General features: G+C 53.5%; 9 protein-coding genes across 9 annotated transcripts; 2 read left to right on the top strand and 7 right to left on the bottom strand.

The window, feature by feature from the left end:
• Positions 1–869: 869 nt before the first annotated feature.
• On the bottom strand, positions 870–1,118 carry CTAM01_07972 (uncharacterized protein; the record flags this gene model as incomplete). Its single annotated transcript, XM_060523993.1, has 1 exon — positions 870–1,118. The coding sequence occupies one exon, from the start codon at positions 1,116–1,118 to the stop codon at positions 870–872; it is 249 nt and encodes an 82-aa protein (XP_060381448.1).
• A 2,203-nt stretch (positions 1,119–3,321) lies between these two features.
• Positions 3,322–3,582, bottom strand: CTAM01_07971 (uncharacterized protein; the record flags this gene model as incomplete). Its single annotated transcript, XM_060523992.1, has 1 exon — positions 3,322–3,582. One exon carries the CDS (start codon positions 3,580–3,582, stop codon positions 3,322–3,324), a length of 261 nt encoding a protein of 86 aa, XP_060381447.1.
• Positions 3,583–6,758: 3,176 nt separating this feature from the next.
• On the bottom strand, positions 6,759–7,574 carry CTAM01_07970 (uncharacterized protein; the record flags this gene model as incomplete). Its single annotated transcript, XM_060523991.1, has 3 exons — positions 6,759–6,892; positions 7,178–7,199; positions 7,464–7,574. 3 exons carry the CDS (start codon positions 7,572–7,574, stop codon positions 6,759–6,761), a joined length of 267 nt encoding a protein of 88 aa, XP_060381446.1.
• Positions 7,575–8,022, bottom strand: CTAM01_07969 (uncharacterized protein; the record flags this gene model as incomplete). Its single annotated transcript, XM_060523990.1, has 2 exons — positions 7,575–7,723; positions 7,851–8,022. The coding sequence occupies 2 exons, from the start codon at positions 8,020–8,022 to the stop codon at positions 7,575–7,577; spliced, it is 321 nt and encodes a 106-aa protein (XP_060381445.1).
• Positions 8,023–10,522: 2,500 nt separating this feature from the next.
• CTAM01_07968 (uncharacterized protein) lies at positions 10,523–10,838 on the bottom strand (the record flags this gene model as incomplete). The annotated part of the gene is made up of 2 exons (XM_060523989.1): positions 10,523–10,760; positions 10,831–10,838. The coding sequence occupies 2 exons, from the start codon at positions 10,836–10,838 to the stop codon at positions 10,523–10,525; spliced, it is 246 nt and encodes an 81-aa protein (XP_060381444.1).
• A 1,246-nt stretch (positions 10,839–12,084) lies between these two features.
• CTAM01_07967 (uncharacterized protein) lies at positions 12,085–12,303 on the bottom strand (the record flags this gene model as incomplete). The annotated part of the gene is made up of 1 exon (XM_060523988.1): positions 12,085–12,303. The coding sequence occupies one exon, from the start codon at positions 12,301–12,303 to the stop codon at positions 12,085–12,087; it is 219 nt and encodes a 72-aa protein (XP_060381443.1).
• Positions 12,304–12,741: 438 nt separating this feature from the next.
• CTAM01_07966 (uncharacterized protein) lies at positions 12,742–13,194 on the bottom strand (the record flags this gene model as incomplete). Its single annotated transcript, XM_060523987.1, has 1 exon — positions 12,742–13,194. One exon carries the CDS (start codon positions 13,192–13,194, stop codon positions 12,742–12,744), a length of 453 nt encoding a protein of 150 aa, XP_060381442.1.
• A 494-nt stretch (positions 13,195–13,688) lies between these two features.
• CTAM01_07965 (uncharacterized protein) lies at positions 13,689–13,994 on the top strand (the record flags this gene model as incomplete). Its single annotated transcript, XM_060523986.1, has 1 exon — positions 13,689–13,994. The coding sequence occupies one exon, from the start codon at positions 13,689–13,691 to the stop codon at positions 13,992–13,994; it is 306 nt and encodes a 101-aa protein (XP_060381441.1).
• A 1,836-nt stretch (positions 13,995–15,830) lies between these two features.
• CTAM01_07964 (uncharacterized protein) lies at positions 15,831–17,359 on the top strand (the record flags this gene model as incomplete). Its single annotated transcript, XM_060523985.1, has 2 exons — positions 15,831–16,848; positions 16,917–17,359. The coding sequence occupies 2 exons, from the start codon at positions 15,831–15,833 to the stop codon at positions 17,357–17,359; spliced, it is 1,461 nt and encodes a 486-aa protein (XP_060381440.1).
• Positions 17,360–22,181: the final 4,822 nt, after the last annotated feature.

Below are 22,181 nucleotides of genomic sequence, written 5' to 3'. Positions count from 1 at the left end.
TTGTATGTTTCTGGTGATTTGCATTTAAGCGTCTAAGACATTGTGAACCGTCTCTCTCTGTTTCTCTCTCTGCTCATTATTTCTTTTTCCTCTCTCTCTTTCTCTTTCTTTCCTAGGTAGTTGCCGAGGTGCTCCGCACTTCTTGGGTAGACTCGCAGAGCTCCTTGCTCTTTCTGTCTGCGAGCTCCTTTCCCCTTTCGGCCCCCAAGAGTACTTTACTTACCTTCCTCTTGGGAAGTTTGAGATGGAGCCGTACATGGTTGTGAGGTTTCGGGTTCTTCCATCGCGCGTCTGGGCATCGGAGATAGAGGGACACAGTTACACAGAACTCTTCACTTGGACATCGAAGACGGGGTGGTCATGGAGGGAGGAGGAGGGAGGGAAGCTAAGGAGTCTTATGTCCGCTCGCTATCCGACTGCCGAACGGGTATCACGCGGTCGTTGAGTCAAACCAAAGTCTAGATTCCCTTTGCAGATGAACTCGACCCGTAGGATGGTGAGAGAGATCACTCGAGAGAGAGGGCAGAACAACTCAAGGAGAGGTGAAAGCTGGACACAGCATCACCCTGCACCGCCCTTGCCATGGCAGTCTCTACGGATACCTCCCTCTCACGGATCCTGACGACTTCTACCCTTTGCCCAGTCTCTATCCGTGGCAGTGCTCTCTCGTAGATGAATTACACGAAGGGGACAGGGTCTACGCGTTCACGCGCCTCTCTCCCAGCCCACAACTCCCACCGCCGTTCATCGCCGGGACCTATCTCATCTTACTTACACGGCCACACTGCTTCGAAATTGGACAACCAAATCTGGGGGAAGACCTGCCGGCCGACCGAGCGGCTGGCGGTGAGAGTGCGATGTAGCTCATCTCACTCATGCTCGTCACCTTTGCCGGGAAGGCCGGGGGTGGGGGGAAGGTGCGACTCTTTGGGGGCCGTTTTGCAAGCTCCAGATGAAGAAGAGAAACACGAAGGAGGAGGTGGAACCGCCCCGACAGATTGTTCTCTTCTTCTTTTTCTTTGCTGGGATGTTTGGCAAGCCCACATTTGGAGATCTCGTGAGGACTTTTTTGGTTGATCTAATATACCATCCCTCGCCCGATCCGAACTTCCAGTCATCAACGAACCAAACAAAGTACCCTGAAGCCGGCATCAGTGTGCCTGCCACTCGTGACTTTCAAGATCAGCCGCATTTTGATTTCTTACCAGCTTGACAAGGATATCTAAATTGAATCGCCAGGGTGTAATCGGTCCCTCGGAACTCCAGATTAGCCTTGTGTGCGTGTGCGTATGTGTGGATGTGGATGGTGAGGGAGTGATGGGGTTGGGGGGCGTGCGTGTGCTTGTGTGTGTGCGGGCGGGCGTGGGCCTTGAGGAAAGCTCAATTAGATGGAATGGGGGCCGGAATACGGAGTAAGGAAATGGGAAAGAAATAAAGAGGGTTTATCATAGATGAAGAAGAATGTACATCGTCATCAGCTTTAACAAGAACGACTCGCAAAATGGCCTCATATTCATCGTAGGGGGCCTGCCCCCCCCCCCCCCCCGCGGTTTCACATCACACAGTATCAAGAAATCTCACCGAGAGAGAGCTCAGAGCCTCGGAGAAGACGATGGAAGAGAGAGAGAGAGAGAGAACGTTTACTCGGGGCTTACTTACCTTCAAGCAACGCCTAAACGGGAAAGGAAGAGATACGAATCGAGAGAGCAAAAGAGAGAAAAGAGATTACGGCGGAATCCAGCGCAGACCAACTTGGGCCAAAATAACTTACTCGTAAACCGGACTGCGGCAGTGAAGCCGCCGCAATGTAAGAGCGAGAGATGTTCAGAGTGGAGCTTCGTCTTCCCTTCCTCCTCTCTGTTCCCTATCTCCCCTTCCTAGAGTCTGCCCTTTGGACTATCTTCTCGAAATGGATTCGGACAACTTGTTTTCTGCCAGATACAAGGGAGAAAATCTGCCTCGCCGTTGTGTGGCTGGGCTGGAGGTTCAACTTTTGGCACGACTTGTTTTTTTTTTTTTTTTCATCCTCATTTCATTTTCTCTTGCTCTTGCTTTGCCTCTTGCCTGATTCGTCACGCTCGCCCGTTCGGCATGCCTTAGATTCCAAGTTCCAGAAGTGAATACAAATCCCCTTGAAACGCTCATTCCAGGCAGAGGCATCATCCCACAAAGGGATATAGCGAGAGAGATCCATTCAATTTAGACACTGGGCAGTCAAATAAGGCAACATGGTCCAAACTAGCCCTAATTCTCGCAATCAACCAGAAGTGTGATCGGAATGGGAAACAAATTCGGTTGACGGTTTCCGTCCCATGTTTGTCAGAAACCTTTTGTTCCGGATCAAGTAATGTCCTTACACCCAAAGATGAGCGAAAGAAACCTAAACGCAATAAAAAAAGGTTTCTCTAATAGTCCAAGTTATTAATGCAGCAGCTCAGATCACAGGATCATCCCATGTTTGGACCAACAGAGTTCACACCCCCTCACGTCTGTGCGAGCTTCTTATGCTCTTCTTCTCAGGATGTTCCCGCCGACCCGTCATCGTCTAAACTTGATTGATAGCTAACAGGCATGATCTCTCCTCAATGATGCTTTCATGATAATCATCATTTTCATCTCATCTTTAGAGTTCCAACTCTGACTCTCCATGTCAAGACTGAAGGCGAAGGAAGGGGGGTAACAACAGTGAGGAGGAGGGAAATGGATTACAGACAGATGAGCTGTGGGGTTGGTGGGCAGAACATCAGCCTGCCACGCCGAACATCTCGAGACAACTTTTGTCAAGTTGTCGGAAGTTGGGAACACGACGCTTCAACTTGTCCTGATACCTTGCTCCCTGCATCCGAGACCATGAATTCTGCCTGCATGTGGATGCCCACGCCGAGTTGAAGGAAATGCCGAAAATATGGCGAGGGTCCGCTCATGAAGGAACGAAAGCCTAGATGGAGAAAATAGCCACAGCGAAGAGGCGGATCCTGGGAATACCTTTAATGGAAGAGGCTTTGCTTTTCCTTCTATGTAGAGCTTCTTCTGGCCCGCTGCCTTTCCTTCTGCTTGATGCCAAGGCGCCCCGCGGTCCATCGAGAACCGCTTAATTTCTCATCTCCCTGATTGTGGAGAAAGGGAAAGGGCAGGGCGAAAGGGCGGGAAGGGTTTCTGGAGAGAGAGACACGTCTGATTACCGTTTCGTACCGATCCGTTTCCAGACTCGAGGGCACCCTGCTTGGGCCCTGCTTGGGTCTTCTTTGCTCACTGTAATTGTGATGATTTCCGCCTCTACGCTTGCCCAGCGCGGTTTCAATCTCCCTCGGCTGTGGGGGGTTAAGTGGCAGAAGCAGAACTGGTGTCTGCCTCGCCATTCTCCGCTCGTTCAGTCCTCACGCCGCCATTCGCCCTTCCCCTCTTCCGCGATGCGTCCTGCTGACTCCGTCTCAGTGCCTGCCGTCCCCACCTCTTCATCCGCGTAACATCATCGTCTATTAGGTACTCAGAATTCTCTTCAAAGGTGGGGATGGTAAAAGTCGTTCCCGGCGGACACGGCGTGCACGGCAGACGCGAGCCGGCGAGACGGGAGGCAAACATTGTTTCGCCTTTGGGGGTTAAACCTCCGATGCGGATGGGCTTCACTCAAGCCTCAAGCCTCAAGCCTCATCCTCTCAGGTACAACAGTGGGCATGGGTAGGGATTCGACCGTCCAAGAACATGGCGAGAAAACGGATTGCGGGATTAGGGGCACCCCATGCCTCTGGCAACTCGGTGCTTGTCCCGGCTCCCTGGCCGGTTGGCGGTTGGCCTGTCGTTAATTCCCGCAGCGACTCGCCGGATGTAGTATCCGTGGATTTGGGGGGTTTTGAGACCATGGAGGTTGGCACGTTGAAAAACGGGTTTGGCCACAGTGAGCTTTTGAGATGCAACCCCTCAAAGATCATTTCCATATCGGGACGCTAGCTGGAAAGGACGAAAGGCCTCGTCTCGCCGGGGAACGTCCGCATGGCCAAGTGGCACTGACTAGCCCTGCCGTTGTCTCGGTAGGGCGGTGATGCCCTGGACTTGTGTTTGGCCGATTTCAAACTCCTCACAAAAGTCGCCCTCCCTGCACGCTGCCCTTAGGAAGTCTACTTTGTAGGTATTGCAGAACGGGATAGACTCACGTGAATGACGTGCTGTGACCTATAGACTCAGTCAGATCCTTGGCCTAATCTGACAAGCGAGCGCTGAGATGCTTTTGCAAAGGCCCTCGCCTGGTCGGCCAATGTGTGCTGAGTTCTCCGTTGTAGATGAGACGAAACCTACGAAGCCTACGTAGTAGAAGAGAGGGAAACAAGGTGTTGCGCCTTGCAAATTGGATGCGACCATCTTGCCGTCCAGCCCGCATCTGCTAGGAACACTTGCATATCCTCTCCTTGCTTGTGCATCCCCCACTTCACGACAGGATGAGGTTAATGTATCCGCACTCTGTACTCTGTACTCTGTATGGAGTCTGTCTACTGTAGGCGAGCTCTGTCGAGTCTGGCCTGGACCTGTCTATGGACACTGGTCCAGTTCCCCTGGCACGCCTAGAAAGAGACGGTGGGAACAGGGAATTACCATGACGTGCGGGACAATCTCCTTTTCCGAGGATCCGAGGCGTGGCAGGGTAGTATCCCTCGCTACCCTCATTTATCTTCGACGCAAGCCTTATAAGCATCGTCGAAGAGCATTTCGGACGGCGGCCTGATGCTTCCAGTGACTGTCCAGTCGTCTCGAAATGGAGCGGTAGGGATACTCGAGAGGTCATGGTCCCAAATCGGCCAGAGCTTTACGGGCCTTTCCCTAGCATCATTCTCGACTCAAGCAGAAAGAGATGAGACGAAATGCATGAGATAGGTTGGATGGGAGGCCAGGCGAATTGACTTTCTCCACCTAATAAACTTGTGACAAAAGCTAGCGAGCCCAATGCCGCAATCAGTCGAGCTTCACCTCCCTAACAACTATCATCGAAACTTCGATCCAATCAACAGAGTGACATAGAGCCGGCTGAGAGAATCCTTGTCCCCGTCCACGTTAGCGTTCTGGAGAACGGAAGGGGAATCGGAAGGGGTGGCCTAGCGACGCTTTGCCCTCTAATCTCTCTGTGTCCATGAGCAGGTTAGCCGTTGTTCTCCTCAGGAGATGACGAAGAGGTAATTCTGGTACCTCAATGACCCAGCATTTCCCTTGAGCTAATGCCGACTCGGGAACAGGTGGCCAGAGCCCTTTGAGACAACGACATACGCAACTGGAGCTTATGTTCACACAGCAATGGCAGCTTGCCATAACTTTGCATGCAGTCGCCTGTCTCACGAACTCGAAAGAAGAAGACTACATTGTCTCAGAAATCACTGAATTGGCGTCACATGGCGTTGTAGGCTCGGGTCGACATCTGTCAACCACGCACGCTTCCCAACCAATCTGCTGATGCGCCCTGTAGCGGGCAAACGTGCTTGCTAAACCACGGTTTTAGCACGAAGATGTCACGGGCCAGACAGGCTAGTACCGCGCCGCTCGTAGCGGCAAAGCTGTCAGTTAGCTGACTGCATAATCCAGCCCAGTCTCTGTTTTTAAGGATCGACTTTGGTTCGAGGCTCGCGAGGGTCGGGGAGAGATCGGTGTCTTCGTCGGCCATAGACAGACTTCGAGTGAGAAAAAAGAGCAATAGCCCCGTGTGATAACCACGAACGTGTTTCCTTTGCTCGCGTCCAGACTGCGCAGAAAAAGCCGCGTTTCCGGAGTTTGAGCTTGGTTGAGCGTGCCTCTCCCCTTCGCTAATCACGTTGACCAAAGATCTTCATGCGGCCTCATCGCAGATCAGCTCGGTCAACAGATCTTTTTAGGCATGTAGGACAGTTGCGCAAGCTCCAATAAGCCGGAGGAGCGGGACTTTGGCGCGTAGCGATGCCACTCCTGTGTCGAGTCGAGACTCGAACGGTGTGGGTGTCAGTGTCGTAGTGTTGCTCGTGGGGCTGGGTGAGGTTTGTTCACCGTCCCCGTCTCGTCCTCCCTAGCCCATCGATCGCGTTCCGCCGATAACCCGGCCCCTTCCCCTTCTCCTACGCAGATCTTTAGGGCAAGCTTCGTGGAGGATCAGCGTGGCAAAAGCACGAGCATGATGCGTCGCGGAACGCATGCAAAGCACATGCTTGCCACACTTGTCTGGTCCAAACTTTGACGATCTTGCCTTTTTTCTGCCAAGTGTGCCGAGCTAGCTTGGATATTAGCTGTGTTGAGCTGGCCGCCATTGGAGCTGATTCATCGTAGAAAAGGCCTATTCGGTAGTAACACACCGACTTCGAGGTACTGAAATCGCTAGAAAAGACGAAGCATACGCCAGGCCAGTCTTGATGGCGGGAGTCGTGCTGAATCGAACCCCTGCCTGGACCTGACCAGCTACGTTGGACAGTCTTCACAACTTTCTGGACAATACTTTCGGCTAGACGAAGCCAATCAAATTGTTGGCTGCAGCTGAGGAATGCGCTACAGTTCGTGAGCGTCGACACAGAGTGCAGAGGATCTTTTCTGCGCTGCGAATCGTCACATGCCGACTTAAATGCTTGGCTTGACCAGCAGAACTTGCGCCTGCTGTAGGGGGTACACAATTTACTCCGCAGTTCTCTCCGGAAGTCCGCGAATCCAAGGTTATTGCAGTCAGTCTGTAAGTGGGTTTCTGGGTGGTGATAACTGAGCTAGCCGCTTGGATAGCGCTGGTTAATGGCTCCTTCGGTTCGGTTGAAGGAGGGGATCTAGAGCCTTTGCGTGCCTACTCGAGAGCCTGTCATGTCAGGCTGTCGATGCACAGCATGGTAGATTTCGCTATGAGTCTTCCACAGCTGAGGAGAAGAGCCCCCCAGAGTGCCAACGCCCTCGCCGCCGGCATCTTAGATGGGTGAGGTGAAACCGCCACCAAATTGGACAGTGGAAGGCTGAGGATGTGTGGGTGTGTCCAGCGCTGACTTGGCGGGGTCTGACGGGTCCCAGGGCTGACGGCATTAGGGGAGATTGTGATTTGGAGATTCTTGCAGCGGGCGGGTGAATTGAACGGTCAGGGACGTGGCGTTGTCCGGCCTTGGGGATGGGGGGCAACGGCCATGCCTCGGTGTTCCGTCGTAGAAGAAGCAGAAGTGCAGGACCACCGCCCAAATCCCGGATAAGGTTGACAGACCATCCTGCGAGAGCCACGATGCCTTTTTTGGCGGTATTGCGAATGCGCCATCGAAGACTGGGCTTTGTCGTGACCGGAATAGGCGAGAAGATGGATCTCCGAGTACTGGTGGCTAAGGTAGCGGCGGGCGTAGAGTGCACCTCAGTGCAAATATTGCGAAACTGGGCTGTCGATAGTTGGGGCCAAGCTGCGGGATCGAGCCACAAGCCCAAAGTTGAAGTCAAGTCCCCCAGAGCCGCATGATTAGTGTTGAGATGCGTGGCGTCGCCCGAAGCTTGTCATGCACGTCCTGAAGAGCTTCAGTCTGGCCTGGGTCTTTGACAATAGAAAGAAGAAGTATCCGTAGGCTGTAGGCCATGGCAAGGCGGCACTTGTCCGTCACGTCGTCCGAGGCCATTTACAGCAATGGACATGGTTTGTGGGCGTTGACGGTGTTCGTCCGAGCAGCATGGATCAAGAGATGCGTACGTCCGTAAAAGACAGTGGCCTTGGGAACAAAGATGGCGGTCTGGTTGGTAGTGGGCAGATGCTTTACAGGTTGGGCGCCTTGTGCCCATCAGCGGCAATTGATGACTGTTGTGACTGCTTCACGTGCAGAATCGAGCGTTATGTTTATTCTCATGTTATCTTCCGTTTTTCGCGCATCCTCCTTCCTTTTTTCGCTCCTACCTACATTGTGGTGGTGGTGGTGGTGGTAACAGGTACTCCGTACATAGCAAGTGGTGGTAGGTGGTCACTGGTGACTGCAGCAGTGCAAGTGCAAGTGCGGGCGGGCAGTTGTGGTCAACGTAGATGGAAAGGAAGGCCCCTGTTTCCTCGTCACCGTGTTTCAGATTAACAGTCATGGCAGGGGTTTACCTGCCTTGTAGCTCCGCACCTTCTTAGCTACCCAATGTCTTTCCTTGGGAGCTCATTCCGACTGGGTGGGCGAGCAGGGGTGTAGCTTCCAGGAAACGTCGTGGTTGTGAAGAAGGAGCAGGCACGCGGAATACATCCACACCTGTCCCCCTGTTATCACACCCTCGCGAGGATACGTACTGCACAGTCATGCAGATTGGTCTCCATTGCTATCCGAAAGGAGACTAGAGCCAATCGAGAGACGGAACCGCTCCTGCCACGAACTTCTCAGAGGGGAAAGTGCCGTCCTTGTTGATTGGTCGACATCCGATGGAAGGCGATCTGGGATCGTCCGGGCGCCATCGCATTTACAAGTGCAAAAGAGATTTGCTGGGTCCAAAGTCGAGAATCTGGATTCCAGATTCCGGTCTAGCCCAGTCCCCTAGTCCAAATACACCAACACAGAAAGGATTAGCACCACCAGAATGAAATGGCAGCACAACCACCACCACTTAACGAACGACGACTCTACTTTTGTTCAAGAGAGTATCCGTAGTACACTCTTGATGTGTTTCTTGTCTGCTTTCAGCCGCTGCACATCGCTACTCAAAAGTCAGTATCTGGTCATCAACTCGAGTCCAGCACAACGGCGTAACGCACATGGCGAGAACGCGGCCATTCATTCACAGTGCAACGTGAAATGCTATTTTTACGGCAATGGTAGCCAGCCACAGTCGAACGAGCTGTTCCGCACAACTAAGCATCAGCCATGGCGTACAGAGTCACAGAGCACCGCGTGCTCCGAAACTTGGCCGCCACCACCTTCGTCCATGTTGCGTAACGAGATACCCCAGAAGAGAGTTCACATCCTATTCTGGCAACTACGCCGCTGTTGGCTAGAAGAAGCATCCAATCACAAGACTGCAACTCTTTCGCCTCTGGAGTATAAACTCGATGTGTTGAGTTGAAGCAGCATGCCAAATTAGCCTGGAAATCCGGGATGGGCCTGTCGGCGTGACCTCTTGGGGGATCCTAGTCGACAAATCCACTTGCGACTGACAGGACGAGAAGCCTGACAGGTAGCAGTAGCCTTCCAAGAGTTTCTCGATGAAAAGATTACATCGCTCAAGCCTAAGTGTCGTTTCCGGGGACGAGTGCTCGCGCGTTTGAGCGGCAGTGCCAGAAGTCAAATTCCTCCTCACCTAATACAGTTTCGAGGACGGGGAGAATCATGCTGTTGATCTTTCTCGGCCGTCAATGTAGCACTACCGCAGCACATATTTGATCAGGCGTGAGATATCATCTCGCTGCCTAGCCGGACTTCCCCCGATCACCATACGTTGGCCGTTGCGCAATACAGCTTGATAACTTCGGCTTCATCTGCGCACAGTTGCCATTGTGGACCGCGCTCAGAACGCATGCAACCTCCTCTCGGTTCTCGATGCATTCGACCACCATTCCTTTTCCAGCCAGTCCCCTGTCGGAGCCGAACCAGCGTCAAAAACTAATTAGCAACGACTATCCGTACATATATGCGTCTTCTGCCTCCTTTGGCTGTAGACAATGTGATGGCGGACATGACCTGACCACCCGGTCCCGCCTCTCAGAGCCATGTAGCAAGATGCGCCTGACTGAATCGAGGCAATGCTGCGCAGAGATGGTGGAGGAGACGCTTCCTTGCCTGCCGTAGACTACCGAGGATGAGACGAGCGCCGGCGGGCGGCAGACGAGACAAGAACTTGCATCGAATAGCTGCGGCCACTTAGCCCAGACGCCGTTGGACCAGGCAGGCTTCCCGCCACCACCAAGCTATCCCATGGATGACGGAGAGAATCTTTCGGGGTTGGGATCTCTCCTTGACACCTTGTCCCGTAGAGTTAGAGCCTGGCTCTCTGAATCAACATCCATCGATAGGTTCTCAAGCAACACGCGACCCAGAGGCGCTACGGAAGCGCCCACTGAAAGACATGGTTTCTCGATTTCTACATCGGGTCTCGCCTATGTCTCGACTATATTCCCGTCCATCAGCCACACCGCTGGTATCTGGAGTGATTGCACTGCCAGATTGCCTAAGTGAGAGGACTCAACAACACCAGATGGCTTGCTCGCTGGACTCTATCTCTACACACAGCTTGAGTCCGAAGTTATGTGGCGGACTGCGCCTTCTCTGGTTACCATTGTCACACGGCTAACCGAACTAAATGATCTACCGTGCGCGGACATTGCCGTGCCTTCGAATGCCAACAAACATTGACATTGGATAATCTCCATGATGATCTCATAAGCTTACGGTACAAAGTGCCTGGTATTCTATTCAGCTGACAGGTTGTTGGATGTCAACGTCAGACTAACATCTCGCTCAATGCTGATTTCAAAAGCAATACTCATCACCTTCAAGATAATGGAGCTATGAGAAGTAGGCGTAGATAGCAGAGAACGTTTTCCATCTGAAGGCATCTTGAGATACACAACTCTTCTTGACTTGGGCACTACTCTACAATCCAAAATCTACAAGGCAGTTTTTCGCGGTTTCGTCCCAATGTACTTGCCTGCCAACATTCGCAGCAAGGTAAGGCAAAGGTAAAGAAGGTAAGCTAGGGGAGAGATGGCGCACAGGCGTAGGTACGTACCGACGTAACGTGTCCAGGTATCTCCCGAGCATCCAGAATCCTTCGGACGCACACGCCGCCCGCCCCTTGAGAGCTCGGTACGTCCTCGCCAATTACGTACCTCACTGAGGCGTCTACTGCAGTAAGGCACCTTGTCCCGTTTTCTTTCTGCCAACTACCTACGAACACCCACTCCCATCTTCTTTCGTTCCCATGGCCTCGCCCTCGGTGGCCTCCTCTCACACCAGCAACGACAGCCCGTTTTTTAATACCTCGTCAAACCAAAGAAATCCACACACACCCCTTATGGCACCTTCACACCCTCTTCTCTAGCTCTCCGCTGATTCTTGAACCATCAATTGTGGCTGGCCTCTTTTGAATCCCCCTTTGACTACGGACAGCCAACCCCACTCCAACTTGTTGCGCTGGTGCTGCTGCAGGGCTCGAGTCTGTTTACTGAAGGCTACAGTAACAAAACCTCATTGTTTCTCTTGGGCCAGAAACTTTGCTGCTACGGTCAAGGATGATGATGACATGAGGCAGACGCGGGAAGGCAAGTGTTGGAAGTAGGAGCTCCGCGCTGAACTCAAGACCTAAATCCTGGGCTCGGCATCCCATCCATCGCTCAATTCACTTTCAGCAGTCAAGGTGCGTATATCCCTACCTTACGTATCACCTAGTCCCATAATCAGTAGATGAGGTCTGTGAGCTGCTGCTAAATGAAGACAAAAAGAAGCTTAGTCAATACTACACATCATCAGCGAAACCACGAAAAGCTTTATGATTCCTCGACGAGGGGGCTCTCATGTTCGAACACGCACCAGCAAACCCCCAGACGAGACAGGAGGGGGCTGGACAAAACATCAGCACGGCCAGGAGATGGATCCTTGTTCTTGTCTGCTTCAGCACGAGACCGCATCGCGTCCCATTCGCGTCTGCAGCGAAAGCGTCCAATCAGCATCTCTGGACTGAGAGCTTTGTGAGCGAACTCACTCGAACTCGCTTTCTCAGCTGACCTGCGGCCACAACCCGCTCCATCTCGTTAGTGTAAGTATCGAGCTTGAGAACACAAAAGTGAGAAACCAAGGTGCAGAGTCTAGCTGAAGCCTCGAGTAGGGTACGGCCCAGGCCAAAAACGGTTGATATCCAGCTTTGGGGATGTGTAGGTATTGTCCCCGAGTTTCCTGATATCGACCTCGTTGTATCTCTCTGTCAACCTTCCCCGCGCTTTGGCAGCTTCTCCTCTTTCTTTCCTTCTGTCATATGGGTGATGGTGTCGTCAACTCATCATCAGGATCGACCCTGCGCCTCTGGTCGAACTCTGCTCACACACTTCTGCATCTGTCTGCTGCCTCCAAGATGCGTACCAGGTTATCCCTGTTGGCGACGGATGTTGAACTGCATTCAAACAGAACACGGCGGCACTCGCACGCGTACACGGTTTCCCGACGACGACACCCCTCATTCACCTACCCACTTTGGGAAGCTAGGCGAAGCTACAATGCTTACCCACCGACGGCAGCTCCTGGCGGAGTCTCTATACATAATCAGGTCACAAAGCTGCATGCCAAGCACGAGGGCGCGGAGAATTATCAAAGGACCAGGGGACAAAGATGACTGTGTGCGATACAAGCCAGAAACACATTGCGCAGCCAGAAGAGGGAATTGCAGCAGCCTCATCGGCGGTGGCAGCGTCAACACTCAGCAAATGGACGACAATATCAAGGCCAAGGTCCGAAAATCTCATGTCCCGGCTTGTCCTGCCCTACGCTCACTCGAGCCGGCTTGCCAGCCCCCCCCCCCCCCCCCCCCCCCCCCCCCCTACCCCCCCCCCCGGGGGGGGGCGCTCAAAGCAACCCCCAAAAAAGGACGAAAAAACAAAGCCCAAGTGCCAAAAACCCCCTTCCCCCGCTTTTCCCCCCCCCCCCCCCCCCGCCCCGGCTTCCCCCCCCCCCCCCCCCCCCCTTTGTGGCCATACGCAGCGCTGCTCATGCATTGTCTTGCGTGTCGTGCGCATCCTGTCAGTGAGGGTGGCTTGCGCCTTGCCACCGGATACTGGTCTCCTCTTGTTCTCGCCTTGCTTCGACGATACCGCAGTCCAACCCCCGCTCTTGCTCTTTAGCTCGTATTAGAGCCTAGTACGGATACTGTAGGTATGCGGTTACGGTTGATTTTTCTCCATCTATTTCTTTTGGATACACAAGCCGTAGGTGTTGGGTCACGGTACAGCCCATAGAGCTGTGGTAATGATTGGGTTAAAACTTCTACTTGTAGCTGACAGTAACACGAAGCCGATACTGGCGCGGGAAGTACTGATACAAAACACCAGCTCAAGGTTGACTGGGAATAGGTGCTGGCCGATTGAAAGATGTCGGGATCCTCGACAATGGTGACTCCAAGCCAAACCACCATGCAGCCTTTTCTGGTTCTGGGAGAGGGATCGGTAGATTTTCTTACATCACTTCTCGCCCCCAACTTCCGATTTCCAACTGTCTTTGCTGCAGCATCCATCATCCGGCATCCTGGCCTTCTAGCATCTAGCATCCACAGACAGCACACCCACATCCACATCCCACATCCCTCGTTCCTCATTCCTCATTCCTCGTTCGCCTCTGCCGTCAGTTCATCTTGAAGTCTGATTCTACGCCAGTGTGGGATTTCCCCATCTTGGCCCAATGCTGACTAGCCGCCTTCGCCACAGTTCCCGGGTTCGCACCCCCCTCATATCCCCATCACCACCCCCTCCCCCCTTGGCCCTTGCCGGGATTCTGGGAGTGGGAGGAGTCCCTGTGGGCGTGGGCGTGCAAGCACCCCCTCGCGCCACTTGATCTGTGGGCTGGGACCGCGGACTGGACTGGGCTGGGCTTGGACACAAACAACGCGCACCCCCCCTGTGCTCATCCCCCTCCATGTGTCATCTCTTCTGATACGCGCTGGTTGTAAATGAAATAAACCAGGCTCACTGTCATTCTCCACCACGGGCAACGCACCTTGACCACCATCCATTCCGCACCGAGCCTTATCCTGAACTATCCGTAAACGGCCGGGCCATCTCCTAGACTCGTATGCCTCTCTCTGTCCTTTGCTTTCCCCTACTATCCGCACTTATCACTTTGTGGGTGGTGCTTGCGATTCAAATTTGCCAGGAGAGTTGGAGACTTCCTGGGTGTCTCCTGAGTATCCGTAGGAACTCTACGGCCTTGGATGGACCTGGGCATCCATACTATGATTCCTGCACGCCTCGTCGAATTAGCTGGGCCTTGCTGGAGTGGTTCATCTCCTTTCCCGCTTCTCCATCCAGCATCTGCATCTGCATCAGTATCCGCACCTGCAACCCCCGGCCGGGGTTCCTTGGGAAAGGGAAATGGTGAAATAACGAAAGAGGGAGACAGACACGCGCACACACGCAGGACTACACTACTAATATGTAGTGTACTCTGTTGAGAGGAGGAACCTACACCACACACACACACGCACACATACACACACATACACACATTGCAGATTTCCATATCCAGGCACTTGCACATTGTACTTTTACAGGACACACCCCCGTCACTCTTCCCGCTCGTGGGCCCGCGGATTCCCAAAGAACAGAAGCCGTTCAATGCCTGCCTGCTTGCCCCCTCCATGACCATGACCATGACCATGATCCATCCTCATCCTCCCAGAAACCACATATTACAATACCCACAGTTACGCCCTGGCTCTCGTTACTACTCCAGCAATGCATCGGCACATCGTCAGCACCTGGCGCTTTGATTCATACCATATCCTTCCGTGGAGGTTTCGAGGCTCCGGAGATCTACAGTACAGGTCAAAAGGAAGGGACGTTGGGGGTCAGTGTCACTTTCAAGTTCTGGCTTAGTCTAGACTGTGATCCCGCCTCGAGTACGTACGGATACTCCGTATCTGTATCCTTACTTCGATCCCACAATGCGAGTTGTCCGTCCATCAGCCTTGCTTGCTGTGCCAACCCAGAACAGCACTCTCAGCCCTTCCCAATCTTGCCTTACGTGGTCGGCACTAAATACGTCTTCATGTCTAAATGAGGCTGGGCCCGTTCGTGGAGCTGGGTTCATCACCGTACGCCCCGCCCTTGGTCTGTACTACGAATCCCGATATGGATGGAGACAGTACAGGATTGTGAGGTAAGGTATCTGAGACTGGGAGAGACGAGGGCGAGGACGATGGATGAAGAGCCCTCGCGTGCCATGGTATGTAGTACCTCTGCTTTCCTTGACCTGGGCTCGCTTTTCCCTCGCTATCCACTAAGTATTCGTACACACCTATCCGTACAACGGCATCGTTGCTAGCTGGTCTGTTCCTTGCAAGCTGCCGTCCCTTACTAGTCCCAGCTGGGCACGGAGTTGCCTCTCATTCTCTCTCTCGAGGCCCTGGGGCTCGGGTCCAGGTCTGGGTCTAGGTCTCTGGACCTCTGGGTCTCCGGGTCCCTCTCATCCTTTGGGAAAGGAAAGTGAAGTACTCCGTACCTCAGACTACTACCTATGTGCCTACCTTGCGGGTAGAAGCTGCTGGTGTTGCCGCTTGTGCTGGTGCTGGTGCTGGTGGGTGGGAGTCTGAGAAAAAAATACGTACCCCCCTCTCGGGCGTGAAATGGAAAGAGAGGTGTCCAGGGCAGATGAAGGTAGGTGTGTATGTACATAGTACTCCTCGGTACGGAGTACGGCGTGTGGTGTCTGTGAGGTGGTGTCTGTCCCTTTCCCTTCCCAGTCCAACCCAAGTCTCTTTCCCAACTTGGAGCTGGCCGCCCTTCCAGCTTCGCGCCTGTAAAAAAGGTTATTTCCACCACCTGCACCCCCCATACCTTCATTTGTTCTTTCCTACCTTTTACCTCACCTCTCGCCTCGGGTTTTTTCTTCAACCTTTCTTCACCTGTCTTCCTTCCACCCATCTTCATCTTGACTGGCCAGCCAGCAGCTTTTTTCCTCACTTTTCCACTTCTTGACCTTCCTTCAAACTCCCCTTTGTCTCAATTTCTTCTCCGACTGCTCGCTGCCTTCTTCTTCTTCACCAGCAGCTTGAGCTTCAGCTTCACTTTCTTGACTCGACACGATTCCATACACAACAACCCGAGGAAACAAAACAAAAAAACACACATCAACCCCAGAAACAAAATCAGCCACCCATGTTGTCTGATTTCAACTTCAACAACTTTTGAAAACACCTGGAGCACATGAGTATACATGACCATGCTCACAGTTAAGCAGCCAACACACTACGGCTACAAGTCCGTCCATGACCTACCTACTCCGCCCTCGACATCCCGACCCTCGCCTCCCTTGGCTTACCAAGACCACCCTTCGCACAAGTTGCTGCCGTCCATTCCCCGTAGTCACAGTCCAGCTGGCCAGCCTATGTCGGCACATCATCGTGGCCTGCCTCCCCCGGCGGCCATGACTTTGCCGCCCCAGCCGCCTCACGCAAGCTCGGCTCCTCCTCCGCCACCTCCGGCGCCCCAATCCATCGGCCAAGCTCAATCCAGCCATGGCCACCTGATGGGTCAGCTGCCCGGACCGCCGCCGCAGTGGCAAGGCGCCGAGGATTCCATGAGGAGCTGGCTGGCAGCAAAGACAGAAGAGGAGCGCAGGAGACAGGAGGAAGAGAAGACGAGGCAAGAGACTCTGCGCCTAGAGCAACGGCGCATCGAGGCCGACATGCTACGAACCTCGTTGAGCGGCGGAATCCCCCCGCCCATCGTTCCTCTCGTCTTTGCCGGAATGGGAGGCGGTGTTCCTCCTGCGGCTCTGGAATGGGCACAGCAATTTCTCGCTCAGCAGGGACAGCCTCAGCACCCCCAGCTGCTGCCGTCCCAAGGTCCTCTTTCTCCTGAGCATCGCCGCGATTCTCAGTCCCAGCCCTACGGTCAATATGCGGGCGTCCCTTCGACGCCGAGCTCCGCCCCCGGACCTCACGGATTCCCCGCCTACCCGGGCTCTCCCCAGCGGGGAAGGGCAACGACTTTGTCCTCGACTGGCTCGGTGTCCCGGCCACTGGGATCTAGTAACCTTCCGAGCCTCAACACGAACGTCCCTCATTCTGGCCCACCAGGCCCGTCGGCACTGCAGAGCCACCAGCACGCAGCAGCGCAGTCTGCGCAGTCTCAACAAGAGGCCCAGCCGAGCCCGTCCATCTACTTTCATCACTGGCACCCGCCGACATCCCAAGCCGGAGGTGGCTCTACTCAGCCTGCGACACCCTCCGGTGCGTCCAGCAAGACCAAACGAAAGAGAGAGTCGCTTTAGGCTAACCTTGGCTGGTGTGGCCGTTAGGGGAGTCTCCTAGGAACAAGCGCAAGGCCACAGGCCCGCAGCCAGCCCCTCCACCGCCAAGTCAACATCAACGCTTGCGGTCGCCTCCTTTCCACGGTGGATCAGCGCTTGAGAACCCCCCGCCGGGGCGAAGACGCGGGCATACACGACAGCGTAGCGATCTTTCGTCGTACCGGCCGACGGGTCGTGGCCGAGGTGAGAGTTTCGGGACGCCTCGAGGCATGTCTCCTCAAGTCGCAAGCTTCAGCACGGCCCCGGAATACGGTAGCGCCAGTTCGGTTTCTGCTCAGCAACAGCAACAGCAGCAAGCACCAAGGAGTGTTGGTGGACATTCGGTATCATCCTTGTTGTCCGAAGAGCCATCGCACGCAGCTCAGTACGGGCCGACGCCAACGGAAGCTTATCAAGGGCAGGGCGAGGAGCGACGACGATCGCCGTTGTGAGGGGTGAACGGACGAGACGGACGCGTGGGGTCGCAGGATCAGCAGCCATGCGACAGGCAGCACTGATTGAAATTTGGCTCGGGCCAATTTTACGACTTGTTTCAGCCATACCATCACGGCGAAATTTCGCGAAACGAGATGCATGAGTACGACATTTTCTTCCGAATTTTTCGCTTCTATTGGATTCATTCCGCCACGTTATTTTTCGGCCTTTCCAACCCTCATGGCTGGAAACAGCGCCGGGGGCGGGAAAAGCCGACACAGCATTCGACGGCGGCTTCAGATTGCCGTCGATGACTTCGATTTCACAGAGAGAGAGAGAGAGAGGCATGGATTTCTCCTCCCAGCTTGACGCCTTTCCAGAAGATCTGGAACCGGAGGCGCGCATTCTTCACTTCTTCAAAAGGCATGCACGGGTCACGGCACTTTTTCATTTCTTTCGATTCTTTCTTCTTCTTTTAGGCGGGCGGGTACATCCATAGCCGACGAGCCTCGGGTTTTATATGGATTCAATTTTTCTGCTTCTCTTTCTTCCCACACCTGGTGTTTTGATGTGTATGGTACTGTCAACACTGCATTTTTTTGTTTGGGTGTACCTATAGCTGTCGGGTGTGGTGAAATCATCAACGGCCGGCCAAAATCCACCTGCGAGGTGAGACTCATCAAGGGGGTTTGGTGAGAGCATTAAGACTCAGGTTGGAGTTATTTCATTTTTCGACTTCTCGATTTGGACAAGTTTTTCTCGAAATGGAAGGGTGGACTTTGGCAATATCTTCACTCTTGTTGGCTTCTTGAAATCTAGGGCTGGCTTCTTTTGGGCAATCTTACATGTATCATGATACCCTGCAGAAAAGACAAAAAACAAGACAAGACGCATTTTTGCAGAGATGGACAGACGTGTTTCAACCCCTTGGAGATTGATACCTTATCTCGCTTGTTTGATTATTGCGCGTTGGGGGTGTGGGAAGCCCGGAGGGGTGATTTGGGTAGGGGGCCGGGAACCAGGGTAATTAGATGACGCCCTGCACCGAGTTATCCTAGGTATTACCCCTCTTCTCTTCTCTCACTCTCTCGCCATTTCGTGGCTTGACCCCCCTTGCCGGCCGGAAATGGCCAAAGGCCAGGACAATGATGAAGGAAGATTGAGAAAGTGTGATGAAAAGTCACTCACCAGCTTCGGACGTTGCATTACCTACCTAAGCACCTGGGCCACTAGGCACTGGGTCGACATGGCGCGCGACCAAACTTCATCACTTGAGTGGGAGTGTGCTGCACTAACGCTGAGAAGGGATGACGATGGTATAGCAAAGCTGGATTAAGCTCGGGGCGGGAGATTAGCATCCCCTCCGCGATGGAGATGAGGAGTGGAGAATCTTGGCTTCTTTTCGTTTTTTTTTTTTCGTTTTTTTTTCCTTAGGTGCCCGGGCGTCCGTCTTCTTTTTTTTTCCCTCAGTGGTAATGGGTAATCATGGCCCGCGCTCTTTTTGCATCTCGGTGGGGCCTAGCTGCCGGGCGAGCCCCGTCCGCCGCCGCCCTTCCGTCCGTCGCCCGCCGCCGTGGGTGGCCATGGGCCATTGCCCGTGCCGGGTGCCCGGACCTCGAGGTTGCGTCGACGTCGGTAATGAGAGTTTCGCTCCCTTTTTTTTTTTTTTAATCCCACAATGTTGGTTGCGTTGGGGGTGGGTTTTGTGCCTGGCATCCCATCCCGATCTGGTCAAGGTCAAGATGCACACCCGAGGCAAGTCTAAGCCTGTATAGGTGCGGATTTTCTCAAGTTCTGTCTGGGCGAACATGTTGTTGGATAATGGGACGATTGGGGATGATTGACGTCTTTTTTTTTGTTGGTTTGGTGTTTTTCTGTACGCGCGGATCGGGTTGGGGACAGTGCGTCTCGAAACCGGGTGACTGGATGAGTATGTGCCACACGGGGGCGCTCAACCGCGTCGTTGGCATTGGTCCAGCCGATTCAGCGTCCGGCTTCTTTGTTGAATCGATGTTCATCCGCGCTGACTTCAACTACGGGTAGCTGATTTTTTTTTTTGGTTATTTAGCTTGCCTGCTCTCAACGTGGAAAAGGCAATGAGGCAACGAAGAGCACCGTTGCCAGGAACGATGCACACGCGGGAAGGTAGCCAGTAATTCAGGATACAAGTGTTTGGCGCTATGTGAGGTACCTAATAGGTATACTTAGGCGGGGCAAGTGACTTTTTACGCAGGACAGGTCCCAATTCTGATTCAACCCGAAACAATGGCAGGTATTCGCTTCCATTCCGTGAGTCCGTCCCGGATGGGGGTAGGTAGCACGGGGGCATGAACCACCAGCATGACAGCTAGCTCGAGAGAAAAAAAAATGGCCCGCCAGCCCTGACTTTGACGCAAGTCTAATTCATTGTCCGTAGCTTCGTTTCGTTTTGTTTTTCTTCATGTCTCTCTACTCTCGACTTGACATGTCAGAGAGATCTCCATTCGTCGAATCGTCACTCCTCCTGGCCGGGGGGAATGTGGGCATTTGTTTTGGATTTCACCGTCAGTGTTCGAGACCATTTTGGGCGTGGGCAACGAACTCACTAGGTTGCGGGCTTGATTTCCTGATTGGGATTCTGACCGGTCCTGGCGGTGCTACCAGGTTTACGAGTGTACGAATGCGTACTTGGGTATGAATGGGGTTGCCCTTTCTTCTGTACGCAGTAAATGGCAATTCCCCGTCTCGCCTGCGGACATCTTCTCTTTTACGCTTGGGGGCGACAATGACATTTGCGGTATTGTTTGTTTGTTGAATTTGAGGCAAGGGGGTAACGGAACTTGTATAACAGGTGGGCAGGCATCGGCATGGAAGAGCTGAGAGAGGGGCGTAGCCTCCCAAATGCTTGTTTGTCTGTACCTAATCCGTACAATACCGGTGACTGGGGATGGCTTAATCGTTAGGCGTACGAATACTTACGTCTGGAAAGGGACGCGTTGGCACAAAGGCGTAATCATGTCAGAACGAAGATGAAGGTCCCGGGATATGGAAATGGGATGGCATGCGAAACCTGATACGAGTTCATCAAGGAACCCGCGGGCCGTTATCTCTTCGTTTGGGCGTCGTCGAATCAGCTTCGGCTTGGCTTGGCTTGACTTGACTACCTGACCGAAAGTGTATATCTCGGCTATTGCAGGAGAGAAGGGGGCATTCGTACGGATAGCTGAGGTTCGTCTTAATGATCCGCCACATATAGGGCTGCCCTGTGCCGGCCGGTGGTGATGGCGCGGCGCGCACGGATATGGGTTCAAGCGTTGTGGGGGGTGAGGTGCAAGCTACTCAGGCGGGGAGCCTCGGGACGGGGGGGCCGTGTTGAGACCCGAAATCCAGAGCGCCGGCCGGCGTCCGTGGCGTTTTTTTTTTGTTTTTTTTATGAGTGCTACAGAATTGGACTCATTGCCTGTGCGTTTCGCGCGTCTGTTTTCGTTGGCGCTTAACAAAAGTGAGTTTGCTGCGTTGCGGTCAAAGATGTGAGCAAATTGCTTAGACGGCACATTAGATCCAGTAAGTAGTAGGGAGTAGTCTTTCTAACCTTGACATCTTGGAATCCTGAACTTGGCTAGATGGAATGACTCGATTCAATACTACCCGGCGTGACATCTCAGGCGCTCTTGACTCGGTTTTGTCTGAGTTGCCAGTGAGGTCCGGCGATGCCATAGCGTCAACAATCACGACAGAGTCATTTGCAACGCCTAGGTTGAAGCTCGCCATCTGTTCTCCACGTCCATGCAGCCAGCGTCCTTCACTCCGCCCTCCGATGGTGAAGCCTCTTTCATTGACGCATCATTTGGGGGGCTCGGGAGTCTGGGGGGCCACCATGCAGGGACGATCAACGATCCAGATTGGCAGATACTACCCTCAAAGGCGACCAGCCGCCTCTATCAACCCGGTTCTGGAAAATCATCCGTCGAATGCAACTTTGCAAGTTTTACCGACCTGTCAGGACTCGGGATTGCCCATCCACGAACGGATTGCGGAGTACGGAGTACACGGTACAAGAAACCTGATGTCGGAGCAAGTGGGGTTTCCTCTCCCAACGCTGGAGTCTTGGAAGTTGGGGATGGACTCTTGCTGATCTTTCCCCTTATCGAAACGGGAAGACGCATCTTATCAAGGAAATCAACGACCGAATTCCGGTTTTCTCAACATCATACGATATTACCCCAGTGCCAGGATATTTAAAGTATCCAGCCAGCCATGGAGGCTTGCCAGATCTGAGCACATACCAGCGGACAGATCGGGGAAGCAAGCAAGTGGGAGGCGGAATAGGATGCCGGTCCACACACGTGGCTGCCTTCTTATTACCACTGCCATTCTTATTGGCATCGCCATATGCTCTCTGAGGCGCATGTTCTACGGAATATACAGAGAACATGACATGAGAATAGTAGCAGTGGCAGTAGCAGTCACAGAAATTCCAAAAGTAGAGTGGAGATAACGTAGACCGGCAACCTATCTTGTTACCCACTTGGCAAGGCTAGGGGTACACCGTACACAGGAGCGCCTCTTTTGTCCTCGGGGGCCACGTGAAATTGGTAGGACAGCCGCCACCGAGTTGGGTTTGGATCTTGCTTGGAACCAATTTGCGGACATTTGCGATTTGCACGGAATTCACAGCTATTCGACCAGATTGCTGTCTCGCCGTCTCGGATATTGAGGTGACATCGTTCACTGGGCATGGCGGTTAGGGGTAGGTAACGACATATCGGCAACCGGAGCAATCGACATGGTTAGTCTATATGCAAAGTGCCGCAGCATGCCTTGGTAATGAGGATGATCTCAAGACAATGGAGACAATGA

The sequence above is a fragment of the Colletotrichum tamarilloi genome (genome assembly GCF_030869305.1).
Source record: "Colletotrichum tamarilloi strain Tom-12 chromosome Unknown Scaffold_26.1, whole genome shotgun sequence".
NCBI lineage: Eukaryota > Fungi > Ascomycota > Sordariomycetes > Glomerellales > Glomerellaceae > Colletotrichum > Colletotrichum tamarilloi.
Note: the sequence above shows the minus strand (reverse complement) of the source record. Positions and strands in the feature narration are given on the sequence as shown.